Source organism: Argiope bruennichi, chromosome 1, assembly GCF_947563725.1.
Source record: "Argiope bruennichi chromosome 1, qqArgBrue1.1, whole genome shotgun sequence".
In the NCBI taxonomy this organism is placed as follows: Eukaryota; Metazoa; Arthropoda; class Arachnida; order Araneae; family Araneidae; genus Argiope; species Argiope bruennichi.
Window position 1 is genome coordinate 81,790,895 of NC_079151.1, and position 17,958 is coordinate 81,808,852.

The window sequence follows — 17,958 nt, forward strand, 5'->3', positions numbered from 1 at the left end:
CTGCCATTTTTTCTAGGTCTTTTTTATTTCTTAGAATTCTATTAATGCTAAATATTATGCAGATAAATAATAATTGCAAAATCTCGGCAATAACACTAGGATAATACTGAAATGAATCAAGCTGACTAATCGTGTAATTTTTTAAATAATTTTTCTTTTGTTGTGTTATTTTTGTAATGTCTTCTTGGATTTTACAATGCTATTTATGTTATTCAAGATTTATTGCGTTATTTAAGCGAATATATATATATATATATATATATTGATCTTCTCTCTCCCTCTGTACATATATATATAATATGGCTCGTGATAATTTGAAATCTTAAAAGTAGTATACTATTTTATCGATGATAATAACATTTTCAGCTTCCCCCCCCTCTCTCTCTGTATATATATATATATATATATATATATATATATATATATATATATATATATATATGTATTAATGATAGCAAACGAAGACAAAAAGTTAGCATACAGGCGGCATTTCTATCTCTAAAAGAAATGTAATTACCAAAATTTCTCTCTTATGCTAAACAATGATAAATGAAAACACTTATAAACAAGACACTGTAGTTTTCTAAATATAATATTTTATGCATTTTAAAATATAATTGTTTTACAAAAACGTGACCTGTTTTTAATGTCATCCCTTGTTTCTTCAGTATTTGATGTGAGTTGATCTGGTAGAATAATGCGCAGATATTTAAAAACAACCTTTTCAATTTTTTTTAAATTTCTTTGTAAACATATATAAATTTTTTTAACAAATTTAACAAGAATAGTGTTAAACAGCAAACTTTGTAAATAGATAGGAAGTCTATCCTATATATAGTTCCTACGTAAACATAGGATGTTTACACAGAAGCTTCCATAAAAGAAGATTTTTTTCTTAAGTTCTGTTACATAAAAAGTGTTTTTAAACAAACTTCTTTTAGTTCAGTATAGCAAGAAAGTATTCAATTAAGTAGATTTAATTTTTACTCAGATTTTAAGCAATTGTTAGAACTTTCTTAATTCTCTACTTTAGCTAAGAACATAAAAATAAATTTTTTCTTTCTAAGGGACGTCGTTTTTCATCTTCATCTCATATAACCTAATTTAAAACATTTAACTGCATAAGCAGATGCTTTGTTAAACTTTTAAAATAATAATGCAAACAGAAGTACGGAATAAATAAATGAAGCAATTTGCTCACAAAGGAATTTCATTTCAAATTAAAGGTCTCAATCTAAAATATATTGAACAAAGTTCTAAAGAAGAGACTTCCATCCTTAAATAGCGAACTGGTCCTGTCTATTCCGTCCATTTCGTAGTCTCTTTTCCTCTTACATTCAGAAGTAACTAAACGCAGCTGCAAATTCGCGACCAAGAGAAAATAATGCTTTAAAATGTCATTTCCGCTTCTTTACAGAACTGGCGACAGACTGCAATGATGCTTCTGACTAGATAGCTGGATTGATTAAGCAGCTGAGTGTAAAATTGGCCTCGGGACCAAATAGGAGCTCTTTGTTATCTGTTATGCAGCGAGACGTTGTTCTGTTCGTCGATTTTATCCTTTATTTTTCTATTTTAAAGCTGCTCGTTGACAACCAATTTTGAATGAATTGGACTCTGCGCTCGGGGATTTCATTCTGTTTTTGATTACCGGAGTGTGATAGAAACTGAGCTACTCATCAGCATATACTTAAAGCTACTACTGTGTGCTTTATTGGAATTGAAGAACTACCAAAATTTACAATTCTTTCGGTATTTTAGGATTTTAAAATTTATAGATGAAATGGAGTGGGAAAAGTTTGCTTTGAAATTAAATTAAAAAAAAGTTATGTGTTTCTTAAAGAAATGTGCAATATTAATTTATGAATTATGATGCTAATTATACTAGACATAATGATATGATGCTAATTATACAGCATAATTACTAATAAATATATTCTATGGTAAATGCACATTATTCGTATGTGTAGTTTTGGTAACATGTTCATTTGTAATTCATCTAATTATATTTTGTCGAAATGAAGGAAATATTGCAAGAAATAGCTATGCATTTTTAAATAAAAGTGCACTTTTAATCTATGAATTATTCTGCTTTTTATACTATACAGCATAATTATTATTAAATCTATTCTATCGTAACTGCACATTATCCTTATGTGCAGTTATAATAACATGTTTATTCGCAATTCATCTAATTGCACTTTGTCGAAATGAAGATAAATATATAATGATAAGTTATGATTAATACATAATGATTATAAGTTATATAATGATTAATAAATATGAATGATATGTTAATGTCATTCAATTGAAAGGCATTTCTAATTATTTTTGGAACTCTCCCTTGCTGCTCGATATATGTTTTCTGGCATATGCATAATGTTTGTCTTATGTAATATATTCATAACATACTTTTTTTTAATTCTTATTTGAATAATTGATTAGTTAAGTTGAGAAAGAGCAGTTTCATTTTTTCTACTTTAATTATTTGAAAAGGAAAGAAGTGATTAAACTAAATAAATATAATAGCCCTAATTTTTTTAAACATGTCTTTAAAGGTATGCATGTTTTATGTTATTAAACTTTTAATTCGGCTTTTTAAACTGTCCTAGAATATTACTTTATGATATTTTTTGTAAGTCTGACAAATTGATAAAGAACAGACCTGCACAAATTATTGTGATTAATTTCACATGAGCCAGACATATTTAAATACAATTTTTGATAAAACTGACGATGCATGTAATAAACTAGATGATCTAAAATTCAGAAAATATTTTCAAAATTAAAAATTAGTTTTCGAATAAAGATAAAAATAGACAATTTCCTCTAAGTGAGGAAAGGGGGATTACCTTTGACAAAAAAAAATCCATGAATATTGCTCTGTCTGATTACCAGATAAATTATAATTAAAGAATAATATCCATGTTGCAAGCATACTTGTTGTTGTTTCTGATGGCACTTGTCATAGACAAGCCCGCCTTTACTAAGTTAGCGAATTTAAGCCCAAATTCTTGCGTCTCTTGTTTTTTTACAGTAGCGCCATCTAGGGCCAAGAGTACAATTTAGCTATTCACGCATCACAACCCTTTTTACGGGTCGGACTTCATTCATGCAATTCATTTATTCAACCACAGATCGTAATTTAAACCTGAACCAGAAAACGATCACCTCTGATCCAGTACAATCAATAGTATTACTCTCGACATGGAGGACTTTGTGACCATAACAGATTCGTACGTGCGCTAGCCACCACCACACACGGAGAGTCTTCGGCTGGCGGGTTCGAACTCACAACCCAAGGTATGAGAATCCAACGCCCTAACAACCAGGTTATCCCGGCTATCCAAGTATACTTAAATTGTTAAAGGTAGTGATTGTCATTGAATGGCTATCAAACTGGACAAAACGTCTTTTACAGCATTAAGCAACATTTCTTGCAGTTGTTACCAACACGTAAAACAAATATTTGGAAATTGCAATGTCATGTTTGTAATGTGTGCTTGCTATCGCGGCACACTATTGTCTTATGAATTCCTACAGCCAAATGACCCAAAGTGTTGAATCGGGAGATCGGGAACACGATGAGCTTAAGAAGGTCGATGCTTCACTTCGCATGAAGGTAATTGCACATAATAAATGATATTGCTTTAAAATGATGCATTATAGCCCTCACAAGTAATAAAAACTGTTTTGAACTATAGTTTTGCAATTTTTTTCAAAATATAAAAAAAGAAGGAATCTATTAAGAAATCAGCGGTGTAGATTCTGCCGATGGTCATTTTTGGCTACTCCTGAAGTTGCTCAACAGCTACATGTGTGTGTGTGTTTTCTATCCTAACACAATAACTTTGTATATTAAACTGTATGAAATAGAATAAATTGCACTTCTCTTATTCAAGGCATGATGTAAAATCCTTCGTGTTTCTGTTCCATATTATTGAATACCTAATTCCCAAAATATTGGCAAGTAATATAGTCATTGGTGTTCAGTTCATGGATATGCTGCAGCTTGTTCAAAAAATCGATTCAAGATATTTTATAACAGCAAGCCTGTAATGACCGGAATTTATAGAGAGCTACATTTTCCTAATTCAGAAATGAGGCTTTCAAAATCTGCTCAACTGCTTTGTCAATACTACACATACTGAGGACTAAATAGAGAGGATTTTCCTCACAAACTTTCTCATAAACTTAGTCAATGCAAAATACCTGTTTGGCCATTTTCCATCTCACATACTCAGCATGCAATGCTATACTCGAAATGCCGCACAGGATCTTTTTGTATATTTAAAATAATGTTTAATTGTAACGATCTACACCACGAAGGAAATCTTTTCCATGGGTACCACTTTGACTAAGAGACATTTACCTGCTGAGGTTCATTTTTTATATTGTAGGTTGTTTATCCAATGCCAGAACCCCGACAACGCCGTCTTATCGAAGACAGGAAAATTATTTTGCAATCATCAAAAGAGAAGAAACGAATCCCTAATCAATCAATAATTTCAATCTTTTTAATGCAAATTACATCCTTTTAATTCATTTCCTATTTCAGTTATTAGTTTTGGAGGTTTCCTCCGACTTTTGAATCATTCATTATATATTTCCTTAATATCTAGACAATATTTTAAATAATAAATTTCCTCTGAAATGACAGTATGATAACATGAAAACATTACTTTTGAAAGCGCCAACTGACTTTCATAAAATACTAGTTTAACTAAAACTGGAAAGTTTTTCCTCCTCATTGCATGTGCACCATTCTGTTATGGTTATACTATAAGAATTTCATGAAAATCTGTATAGAAACTTTGTACAAGATTAAATTATTGTATTTTTCCTTCACCATGAGCCTCTTCTGTATCTTCTATTGCTTTCATAATTGTTTTACCACGGCTCGTTAAAATCTCTAAATTTTACCTGCGCAACAAGGAAGCGCAAAAAAATTACGGCAAGGCAATTATTCACGATTAATTCCATTTAACGATTTAAAGTGAATTAACTATCTGTACTGTTTAAAAGAAAGAAACAAAATTTAGATCAAATCCAAATGCTTTATTTAGAGGTGGGTTTTATAAATGCTTGTGTACCAAAGAAAGAAACATAAATCATTTCCTGTGATAACTGTATATTATTATTTTCTTTGCAGTGGTATGTCTACTGAGCAGTGTTTTGACTCTCTCGGCCATTTCATGCGACAGATTTATCGCTATAATGTTTCCTCTTCACGTTCGGATCACAAAGCAGAGGACATCCATAGTGATGCAGATAATTTGGGTCATTTCCATTGTGGTCTCTCTCCCATTTCTGTTTTTCAAGAAGCTCATACTGTTTGAGGTGACTTTTATAAATTATTTATTCTATCAGTTCTTCATTTTGTTTCACTGCTTATGATTTCAAAAGAAAACTATAATTTTTGTATTGGGTATTTCATTAAAAATCTTCAGATCAGAAGGATTTTTTCTATCTATTACAAAAATGTGTATATATATATATATATATATATATATATATATATATATTATACTACTTTTATATTAATCGAAGATCTGCATAAAATGGATTAACAGAACCTAAGAAATTCTAAATTAAATGTTTAATATAAGCTGTTCAAAGAAATTTCTTTTAAATAAATCGACTTGTTCTCATAATATTATTTTCTTTGAGCTGTCGAGATATAATTAAATATATGTAGTGCTTTAAAGGCATTAAGAGTATAACAATTTTGATTTTTACAAAAATCTTAAATAAACGAGTGGCAACCGTAACTTTCATAATACAAGAAAAATGCTGAACATTTATATTGTCTAGGCTGTATAATACTTTCTGCAGAAAGATTTACGTTAATATCTGTAAGTTGAGATATACCAGAAATAATGGATTGGTGAACACTTTCCTATCTGGAAATGAGCGTGTCACAACAGTAAGGGGCCGTTTCTTCTATTTATCTAAAAATATACTTTTTCGACTTTGAGATCAATTTACCAAATTTCCGGAGATGCTTTCAGAATACCAAGTTAAAGTTATCCACGGATGTTTTTAGTAATATGTCTAGGCAGAGAAAGAAATTAAACTTATTTCATATGGGATCTTTGCTGACTATCGGCTCTGAGACATATCCAGACATGCTATACAAGCCTCCATCACCATGGTTTATATACAAATGGATGTTTCAATTGTGTTCTCTTAGTTAAAACATCGTAAATTGATAATAAGTTAATTTCATGAACATCACAATTGATAGAAAACTATAAAATTTATTTCTTGACAGAATAAAAAGTAAAGATTTATGTCAGATAAACATCTTGTCTAACATCAAATCCTGTATTGCGAAAGAAATCTTGTATGTGAAATAATTCCAATTTTCAAGTTGTAAGGCATTAATATCGAGGCAGTGAATTGCTGTTTTTATAGGTTTAGATACAAGTAGATATATAAATCGAAATAAAATATAGATCAGAGACAATTTGATGAGTTGAAAATGCAGAGAAGAGGCTGTTAAAGTTATTCTCTTTGCCGCTAATAGAGATATAGGCTATAAACTCTTTTTAATGAACAACAACACAGTATTCTAGAAATCATATGTAAGAAGATGGTGTTCCTGGAATTTCACCTTGAAGTCAGAATATTCACTCATCCTGAATATCTAATTTCATGGTACCCTCCTAAGAGAAATATAATACTGCACAGTCATACCTTTTTTTCTCACAATTTAAGGGCTACAGATTGCTTTTCAAAGACTTGTAAAAGCTTATTTTTAGTGATTCTTTTTGTAGATTCATTTCCTAAACAACACTCAGCTATTTTAGCTTTTTAGAAAACTTATCACTCTAAGGATATCGAAAATAAATGTAAAGCAGTGTGCTTAAATTTTTATTTACAATTTTGAACTACTCATAAAAGTTTAGAAAAATATTTCATCGATTAAACTATCTAAAATAATTTTGCAGATCAGTTTTTTGACCGATTTCAAAACAATGCAAAAACATCCATTTTCTAATTTTTCTAAAAAATAATGAACGTGACCATATATCTTCAAAACGGCGGATATATATTCTCATATATTTTTTTTTTCAAACTATGTATTTCTCAGTAATTTAAATTTCAGCATAAAGAAGTTGAAAATAAATCCATTAGATATGAAAAAAATAGAATTTATTTTTATATTTTTTTAAACAAAGAGAGAAAATATCACTTGTGGATTTTCTCAATCAAAATAAAGCTGAAAAAATGGCTTTAATGAAAATTTTTAATGCGAAATATTTTTGTTTTATATTGCGAAGATAGTACATTTTTCCAGCCGAAACCATGCTTGCGAAGAGATAAGTTGTCTGAAAGAAAGTATGTCAGTATCATTTGACCGACAATGAAAGAAAATTTGCAGAATTTTTAAGGTCGAAGCTAAAAGGCTAATGTATTTTATCACTAGGAATATTATTTTAAGTTATAGCTACATAGGAAAAAAAGTTTCTTCAATACAATAACAATACTTCAAAATAATAACAAATTTATTCTGTATAAGAAGATAATTTGTTATTGTATTGAAGTCCTAGGGTTTATTAACTATTTCATAATTGAATATAATTCCAATTAGTAACGCCTATTTATAAATAACTCATAACCTAGATTCAAGGCAGACTTGTTCATGAACTGTATCTAATGTACCTCAAATTTCACTGTGCATTTTGTACAATTTGGAGAAAATTGCAAAACTTTCATTCTAAATCTACAGAAAATATAGTAAATAAATCCCTTTGGGTAGTTTTCAGGCATTTCAAAATTTTATCATCGCCGTTGGGCCAGCAGTCAGGTTACGTGAAATATCTGTCCTTTCTTTGCTTGTGGAACAATGGCGCTTGACAGCTTAATTGGGATAAAACTGATTGGCAACAACAAGGTACAATAAACTCCTGAAAAAAATGTTATTAGCAAACTTTGTTCCTTGGGGAAAGATTCCGCTATATCCATTACGCGTCAAATTAGAAGTTATAACGATTGTTAAGTCTCATTAAGAGAAAAAGAATAATCAAATGAATTTATTCTAAGTTCACAAAACAGCTGGCGGCGAAATTAATAGAGTCAATATTTGTGGGATCTGGCATATAAAAATTTCTACTTAATTTTAGTTTACATACAGAATGAATAAAACTGTAGAATAAGCATAAGACCAATTCAAGTATTTAATGATCAGAATTTAAGAAGAAACAGGAATTTGGATTGAAAAACTTAGCAAAATCGATGAGACATCATATAAAGTCATCATCAGCATTTAAAACTAAAAGATTTTAATAACCTCTAAAAGCCTAATAGAGCCCATATTTTAGTGTAGAATATTTTATAGAAAACTTATAGGAAGGAGCCTTAAAAGCGAGTGAAAATCTCTGTATGAAGAACAAAGAAAAAAGTCAACATGGATAGTGGGATGCTATTTTATTGGCAGAACACTGTAAGATGCTTTAGCCTGAAACCGACTAAGATAAACACACTCGAAAATATGTTAGAAAAATTATAGAAATCGGAAAACAATTTCCTTGCAAAAAAACATTGAATTCTGATCTTTAATGAACTTAAGATTGAAAATTTCATATTTATATTTGTAATTGTAAATTTCTTTTATCTCGATGAAGTCTCTTTTATTATTCGTAGGTGTAAAGGTAGGTATTGTCTCTATTAATTTCGCCCCCAGCTGTTTTGTGAACTTAGAATAAATTCATTTGAGTATTCTTTTTATTTAATAAAATTAAAACTGAAATTTTTAAGAAAACTGTACATTATCTATATTTAATGGGGTCTATTTGTATTTCAACATGCTGTAAAGCTTAGAAACAGTTTGAAAAATTCAACGCAACTGAAAAAAGTATTCAGAGCTGTGTTCACATTTTAAAACCCAGAAAGATAAACTTTTACTTAAAATAAACATTATAATTTTAAAAATTATTAATAACAGTTTTTTCAAAAAAAAATCTTTGATGTACACAATAGAATCAAATAGATTTTTGAATTATAGCACAATTGAAAGACTTTTGCTTTTGATAAAATTTGCACCTCTCTTTATTAGATACTTTTTTCTCTTTTCTTTGAGATGGTTTTTTGAAGCTTACCAAGATGAAAGGTGCCTTCGACGGACAATCAGTTGCATCTGTTTAATGAATTTTTAATGTTCCAAATTTCATTTTGTTAGTGAGACAAATAAGCATTTATTATACAAGTTATCGATTGTTTATTTATAGGTTAATTTTAGCTATAATTTCTTTCATTAAAAAAGAAACGGGATTTTTGCATTTTTTCTGCTATTCCCAAAAACCCATAAAAATAATGTTTGCTCTATTTCAAAAAATAGAAAATAAATTTTATTTAACGATGTCAAATTAATTGTCACCTAATTATTTCCTAAATTTTGACAATCTTTAGAATACTTTTTTTCACAATTTTCGAGTTATTTTTCAATGTTTTAATGAAATCTGTCCATTGTCTCATCAAATAGCTTTTCCTCTGGTTTATTTTTTCATTGGTAAAATCTATGAAAGAACCAGTTACACTCCATTTATCATCTGTTCAGTTAAAATGTAGAATGAAGGGAAAACATTCAGTACCATGAAAAACAATTAAAAGAGGTCATTACTCGAAAATTTAAGCTTTTAGACGCATTATGATCTGATTAGACCTAATTCCATTAAGAATATTCATGTACACAATAAACAAAATAGGTGCAAGTCTATTAAAATAACTTGATTTTAAAATTTCACAATTTTATTTTTGATACTTAAAATAATTCGTTGGAAAATCCTAAGTATCACTTTATAGAAGCAATTCAATTTCAATGAATTTATAAAACTCCAGTCAGAGATTTAATTGCAATTAAATATAATCAATATCTCCGGCGAACTAAGGGTTGCGAAAGGTGGCTAGTACTAGTTTAAGTGTAATTTTATTCTTAGTTATTTTTATTTGTGTAGTAATTACAGATTTATAGATGATATTATGATAATACTATTGTTATTGTCCCTAGATATGTTAATAAAAGGTAAGAAAAAAATCTCCGCCGTCTTTTATATGTGCTGCGTCTGACAAATTCCTATTGATAGATCGCGTGTGATAAAATATGAAAAACAAAAACATAATTTAAAAAATAATTTACCAATTGTTAGATACGTTTCTAATTTCCATTATATATAAATTGTTATCCAACCAACGCATTTTCAACAACAAAAACGCAAATAAAATAAGCTTTTTATAATCTAAATTGATGCAGTTATAAGAAAAAGAAAAATCAGACACCAAATTAATATATATTTTTAGATCCATATTTAATCATTGAGGATCTGCTTAGGTGAAAGACAATTACCCGCGTTCCTTTTCAGCTGAAATTTACTGATTTCAATGAACAACTAATTTTTCGAGCTTTAGTAATTGTCCAATAATAATACTGGTAGCTGCCAAAGTTTGCTCTTTTGAATATGAATAACTTATTTTAATTTTACTTGCGTGGATAGTACCTTAAAACGTTATATTTAAGTAGATAATATATATTTAATATATATTTAAATAGAATTTCTCTATTACTGTTTGATAGAAATATTAATGAAAGAAACTGATAGGTAAATTGAATTAGTTAGCTTCGATGTATAAAGTATTTTCTTAAATTCAATGTAGATTGCCACACCGTATGTTTTTGTGTAATGAAAATACATAAATATCTAATTATTTCTTTTTTATTTAATAAAACATAATAATTTTGGTTTTGAAAAATAACATAACCAAAGATGCAGTTTAAGTTTTATTGTCAAATACTTATCAAATCAGCAGTGTTTCAACATCGTAAATATTCACATTATTATTAATTATTATAAAAAGTGAATTAGATTCATACTGATATGATGCAACACTCAATTTCTTTTATTTCAATTCGCTTTTTTTTAAAGACTGATATTTTACATTTTCCTATCTACACAAAATGATCAACGATATTGTTTCGTTATCTTTACGATATTGTACATGATTCAGAATATCAATTAATATTGTGATAATATAGTACACTATCTTGAGCTAATATAATTCCCATTTCGTATATCACTTCTCTGAAATTCTACGATTATATATATATTTTTATGTATTCACATGTATTGCTTCCCTTATTTTTTTAGCTGGTTGAATATTGGCAGTATTTAACTCTTTTTTTTTTACTTCCGTCAATTTTTACTTTCGACTATAAGCACTGAAAAAAATTATTACAGCACTCAAAAATTTAATTTTTTTAAACATTTTATAAAAAGTGCATAAATTACTTTAATGTCTACACCTCTTAATAATAGTCGATTAAAATAATTTATTTAAAATATTAATCATGAAATCATTTGTTTACGTATTTTGTAAGAAGGGGTATTTTTGACCCGCAAGTTTTTATTTATTTTACATTTATTACAAGAAACAAATATATAACATTCATTTTAATCCATCTCAAAGAAATTTCTAAGTTTGTATTCAGAATAGTAATTTGATTATTGATAATGATTGAACTGTATTGTTAACACTAGTTAGATTCGTTGATATTCATTTGTTAAATACATATAAAACTTTTAAGATTATTTTAATGTTTCGCATTTAACTTAAAATCAAGCAATGTCAGAAAATAAGTATTATTTTGTTGAACATAATAAGTATGTATTAAATCAGTGTTAATCAGTGTCCTTAAATTAATATTATTGCAAAATACCTAACTTCTTATGAAATATTAAAACCAAAATTTCTTTAAAAAATTAAAACAAAAAAAAATCTAAATAAAGTTTTAATTTATTCTGAAGATAAAACACAGTGATTTTCTGTTGAGTTTTAATTTTTTTTTCTATCACAAAAGTTGCTTCCAGCCTTTACGACACTTTAAAAAGCGCTTTTATCATGTTCCAGACACTTTATGAGACAAATTTCAAGATACTTTTAGAAACTTTCAGACATGTTGATGCTGACTTTCTGATAAAAATCTAAGAATAGTATAACTTATTACAAGAAGACTGCTCCTTCCATTTCTCTCGTCTTATATTACCTATCAAATCTGCAAGGAAAGTGAGTATCTCATCGGAAGAGCGCGATTAGAAATTCATATATGGTATCGGATCTCAGCAAAACGGGAATATATTCATAAGAGAAATAACTCAACTTTTTCTTCTGTATAATCGTTTTCTTTTATTCTTGAATGACTGAAAATGCTTAGCAAGATAAATAATGATTGGATATATGATGCGAAGCATTTTTATTCTAAAAAAAATAGTTGTTCATTTGTCCATAACTTTTAGCTGCAGTGATACTGAAATTGATCATCAATTTAGTAAATAATTATTATAAGATTGCATGAATTTTTTTAATACTGTTACCTAAATTTAGACTTTTTTTTATGTATATGATGATGCAAAATTTTTCTATTAAAAGAAATGCACTTTTTTTCATCTTTTTTTTTATTATTTTCAATAAATATATATAAATATGATTTAAATACAGAATTATTAAAATTTTCAAACCTTTAATATAGTACCTTTATGTATTCAATTTATTACGATATTTAAAGCAAGTTATTAATGGTAAAAACTGAACAAGAAATAATAATTATTACACATAAGTAGTTTTAAAACTTAAAAAATAACGTATGCAATATATTACACAACACAAAACGTGGTGCCAAAACAGTCTTACGTTGCTAATCTTATATTACAGATCGTTTAAGCAGTTAACTGTTTCGACTTCTTCAGAAAATGCGTATCTAAAGTGTGCCCTTTTTCTTTCTTTTTTTTTTTTTTGACTTATTTGATTTACTAAGTAATAAGTAGAATAAATCAAGGGTAATAAGTAGTGACAGACAGCAAATTGCCACTGCTTATTACTCCTTATGAATAAATTCGGCGTAACGTAAAATGTGTTATTTTTTCCATGACGAATATACTTGTGAAAACAGTTAATTGTTTAAAATTTTGAAAACTATATCAAAATATTTATAATTATTCTTGTGCCTTGCTATAATCAATTTTGAATTGTTTGTGTAGAAGATCATACCAAGCTATTTATTTTCAATTATAACATTACATTTTCACGAATAAAATGCAGAAAACAACAAAACTGTTCGTACTTTCTCTACCTACAAACACTTGCTAAATTATTTCCATTCATTTGTAGAACTGTAACATAAAATCGGGGAAAATTTTAAAACAACTTCTCCTGGAGATACAATTATAGAAATTCCATCGGTTATTCAAACAAAATCATTTTTTACACTAAAACTTTCCTAAATATCTCTGGCCGTACCGTGATAAAATAGTAATATATATTTAAAGAAATTTCAATTCTGAATTTAGGGATTCCGGAGGAAAAATTACTATCGATAAAAAATGAATATGAATTTATTATGCACAAAATAATAAAATTTAGTATATGAATCTGATGAAGCTAAATTTACTAGGATAAATTAAATATTGTGCATGAAATCTTAATTTTTGGAAATAAATTAACATTCAAAAAGTAAACATTGGCCAATGCAGAATTTTTGGGAAACATGTATAAAAAATCGAAATATTTTTATTTGTGAAAAGGAAAAAAATATATTTTGAATTTTCAATGATATCATTTCCAAACCATAAATGATTATAATTTGAAAATGTCAGATTTAATATCACAGAGCATACATCTAAGCTTCTTTTGAGTAAAAATTTTAATTAGTAGGATTTCAAAGCTGGCTTCTCATTCAAATAAACACAATGATTGTCCCAAGATCTCTGCAATTGAAATCTGTTTCTTTAAATCAAACATTTACGTCAACAAATACAAGAATAGAAAATAATTTTCTCTGTCTGCAAAGCAGCAGATCCCTTGTCATCTTAAAAGAAGATTAATTTAGAGTTCACATTCAAGCAACAACAGGTCTGGACAATAATTTACTAAAATTAATCTGGGATTTCGGAATTTCTCTTCTCTAAAGTTGGAATTTTAAGAGCAAAGTGCATATTGCACATTTTAATACATTTTCAAGTAATTATGCTGGAATTTTACAATGCATCCATCATACAATAGAATACCTTTATGTTCAACAAGAAAGAGAAGTTTAATCAAAAGAAAATATTCCATAATAATTATCTGTACATACCTCTTCCCTAATATATGTAAAAGTAATATGTGTAACAATTCATACTTATTGATGAATGTGAGAAATCAGATTTTCTTTTCTTTTCCAGATATTTAAATATATAATGATAATATATCGATAAAATATTCTTCAATTGACCATACATTATTTGATGTACGAAAATTTAGAAACTAATTAAGTATTGTAATTACAGTATCGATTTTCATCAGAGGCTTATACCTAAAAATTATTACAATTTTCTTTAATTCCAATGGTTTGAAACATGGTAGGGGGAGGGGTATCGTAATCCAGGATGACAAAAAATTTAAAAAAAAAAGATTACATTGAAATAATAATAATTTTTAAATTGATTTTTTTAATTCTCAAAGAACGTGTCTTAATAAAAATTTAAATCTAAAAACCATTTCTTGAGAAATGTATTTGTGTGTGTGTGTGTGTGTGTGTGTGTGTGTGTGTGTGTGTGTGTGTGTGTGTGTGTGTGTGTGTGTGTGTGTGTGTGTGTGTGTGTGTGTGTGTGTGTGTGTGTGTGTGCGTGCGTGTGCGTGTGCGTGATATATATAACAAAAGTATTAGAATCAAGTTAAAAGGAAAATCAAAAAACCAAATAAAAATTAAACCAAAACAAATTATAAAAAAATAAAAAAAGAATCCGGCCTGAAGACTTTTTCAAGGGTCACCCTCAGGCAGGGATTCAAAGAAAGGGATTTTTTCTGTGAGGAAAAACAGACATTTGTCTAATAATGATTCCTCATGACCCGACAATCCCCTGAAATTATGCCCAAGAGATATACCATTTTAACAGAAAGGAAAAAAACTAAACAACAAATTAGAAGAAAATAACCATAACAAAGTAAAAATAAAATAACAAAAATAACAATAGAAACAAAAAATAGCACTAAAGGGGAAAAAACGAAAAGGTCAGAACATACCATCAGCCGTCAAGGAAATTTTAAGCTATCGAATGTGATTCGCGCTTTTTAAAACACTAACGGTAAAAAGAGGAAACGGAAATTAGGTAAACAATTGTAGTCTCCCAGCGCCATCTATTGAGTGATCTAATATGCAAGAAAAGTTCTATTTTTATTTAAGCCAAAGGATTAATCCCAAACCATACCTTGTTTAATTAAAAAATTGACATTACAGTAATTTCTAGGAAATTCATTTTTAATTAAATTTTTAAGGAGGTTGTTTGATGCTTCAATATAGGAATTTTTATTATTGCAAACCCTTTTGATCCTGTTAACTTGTGAGAAAATTAGATTTTTGAAAATTTTAGAGTTTAGATTGGAATGGTAGTTACATAGTTTTGTTATTTTAAAGTTGAATTCGTCCCTTTTATCGTATATACCAACTATTGTTTTATCATTAGCAATTTCGATTTTTAAATCAAGAATGGTAGCCTCAAGTTGATTTTTATTTGTATCTGTTAGAATTAAATCTTTTGGATAGCAATTAGTAACCATATTAGTATTGTCGAAATTAATCAAAAGCAGGTCATCAACATATCTCCACCCGTTTATTAAATTATATATATCCAGGGGATAAAAATAAATAAATAAATAAATATATATATATATATATATATATATACTTTTAAAAGTTTAATTTATGTGGTGAGATTTTTTTAAATAAGCAATCAAAATTTCAAATTATGATTCAGATCAGCCTTAAAAAGATGAAGTGCTTAGATTAAAATATAAATATAGTCTTAAATAATATATTTATGCATGCTAACTATCAACTGGAGAATTTTATTTGAAATACACATATCCATAATGCTTAATTCTGTAACTGATAATTTCTTTTTATAAGGAAAATTTTGTTGACAGATTTTAAAATAATTTTATTATTCTATACAAATATAATTTAATTTATATTTTAATACAACATTGTTAGTTCCAGAACTTAAAAATCATCTATTCTACTTTATTATGAAAGATATAAAGCTCATTAAGATTTCTTATTAACGGCATCTGATGACAATCATTTTATTTCTAATAATTTTAAGCTTGAAAATACATCTGGAATTTGTTTTTTATGTCTAATTGGCATCATAAGACTTTTTGACATAATTGTAAATTCTAATCTGAATGATTGGTATACAAATATTATTTCATGAAAGAAAATTTTAATTTTTCGTCAATAAAACTAACCTTAGGAAAAAGTGTTTTGAAAAATCTCTCCACAACTTAGAAGCCAAGAGTTTATCTCTAAGGTCTACTGAAATATGTTGTTTCATGAAAGAATAGAATGTGATCCATGGAATTGAAAAGTAAATTATAGGTGACTGAATTCAGACAGTTTGGACAAAAGAGGAAACAAGGTGTGACAAATGCAGACAGTCGAAAATAAAAATTTCTATAGAAATTCCAAGAAGACTGACACGTCATAATATGGCCATGGCATCTACTGTCATGTGAAGAAACCGTTTGTATCATTCGTTATCTCTTTATTTAAGTGAATTTCAGATATGTTTGACGTATTTGACAGCATTCTTCAATAGTAATTTTTAGCGTTGAGTTTGACTTTCCAAAATCTAGAGAATATCATCTTCATTTTTCATCTCAACAATTACTTTTCTGCTACGGATGATTTTGGAGTAAATAGTTTAATAGATCTTTAGCTTGTTTGATTCACTAAAGTTCATACAATTGCTCGAAGCACCTAAAATAAAATTTTTGAAAACAAAAATTTAGGGCAATTTTCCAAAACTCCATAGATATGATTGATGTTTTTCTTTTTGAAATAAAATACTTTATTTTTTTATTCATAAAATTACTTTCACCTACCATATTATAATAATTTTTCATATGCATGTATTTAAATAATAAAATAATAAAGCAAGATGCACAAATTGACGTATTCAAAACATGACTTATTCAAAAGAATAATTAAAAATAATTTTACACAAATATTATACGAATATATTGTTTCGAATTTTTATAATACTTCTAAAATTTATCTCTTTAAGATTTTAAGATGCATGAATCATTTCAGATAAAACAAACAAAGGAATACAAGAGAAATTAGACATTTTTGAACAAATTTGAAGCAATATAAATCCATTTTTAAATAATTGTTTTTAATTAAAAGAGGGATTTAAGATAATGCAAAAATCAACTTTTGTGAGATAATAATTTTTGGAAAAAGCCATTCATTTCCATGGATAAGTGATAACAATTACCCATCAAGCAATGGTTGGGAATATGTTTGCGCCCGATTAAACTTGTTTGATGCGTATTTCTTCATTTTTTACATCTCACTTTCTCTGATTGAATAGAGATTTTGGTGAACCCTATCCAGAGCATTTCTTATATTTTGCAGCTTAAGTAATTACGAAAATATTGAAATAAGTGCAGCTGCAAAAACATTCAAACAGTCTGAAATGATCGTAATGATCTGTTTACATTTTACTCCTGCTATTTGGCATTATATAATAAGAGAGATTTCTGCTCCGCTTACACAATATGCAGATTCTAAATATGCTGCTTATATTTATAATACATAAAAATATTACTATTTTATTATTATATAAATATACTAATGTCTATAAATCCTGTTTAGATGATAAATTTTCATTTATGAAACACTTCCTACAAAGTGCCCTGCATAAAATGGCAGAAATCCGAAGGAGACGTACTTGAATTTTCAATAATATATTTTGAAATATGCAAATAATAAAATGATTTCTTCTTTATAATCTTATATGCACAAATGCAATTCGATAAACTGATACAGAAAATGATCTACTTTTCATCTTTAAATCCTGACTTGCTGATTTTACTCATTAGAAAGTATTCAGAATGTATTTAAAATTCACATCAGAGTGT

General features: G+C 27.8%; 1 protein-coding gene across 4 annotated transcripts in view; it reads left to right on the forward strand.

Annotated features, from left to right (window-relative positions):
* Nucleotides 1–17,958, forward strand: part of LOC129976668 (QRFP-like peptide receptor) — a 247,660-nt gene that overhangs the window by 199,513 nt on the left and 30,189 nt on the right. For all 4 annotated transcript variants that reach the window (XM_056090372.1, XM_056090390.1, XM_056090382.1 and 1 more), the window contains exon 3: nt 5,153–5,340. In XM_056090372.1, the coding sequence (XP_055946347.1) occupies nt 5,153–5,340 (188 nt within the window). The remainder of the gene's footprint in view (nt 1–5,152; nt 5,341–17,958) is intronic.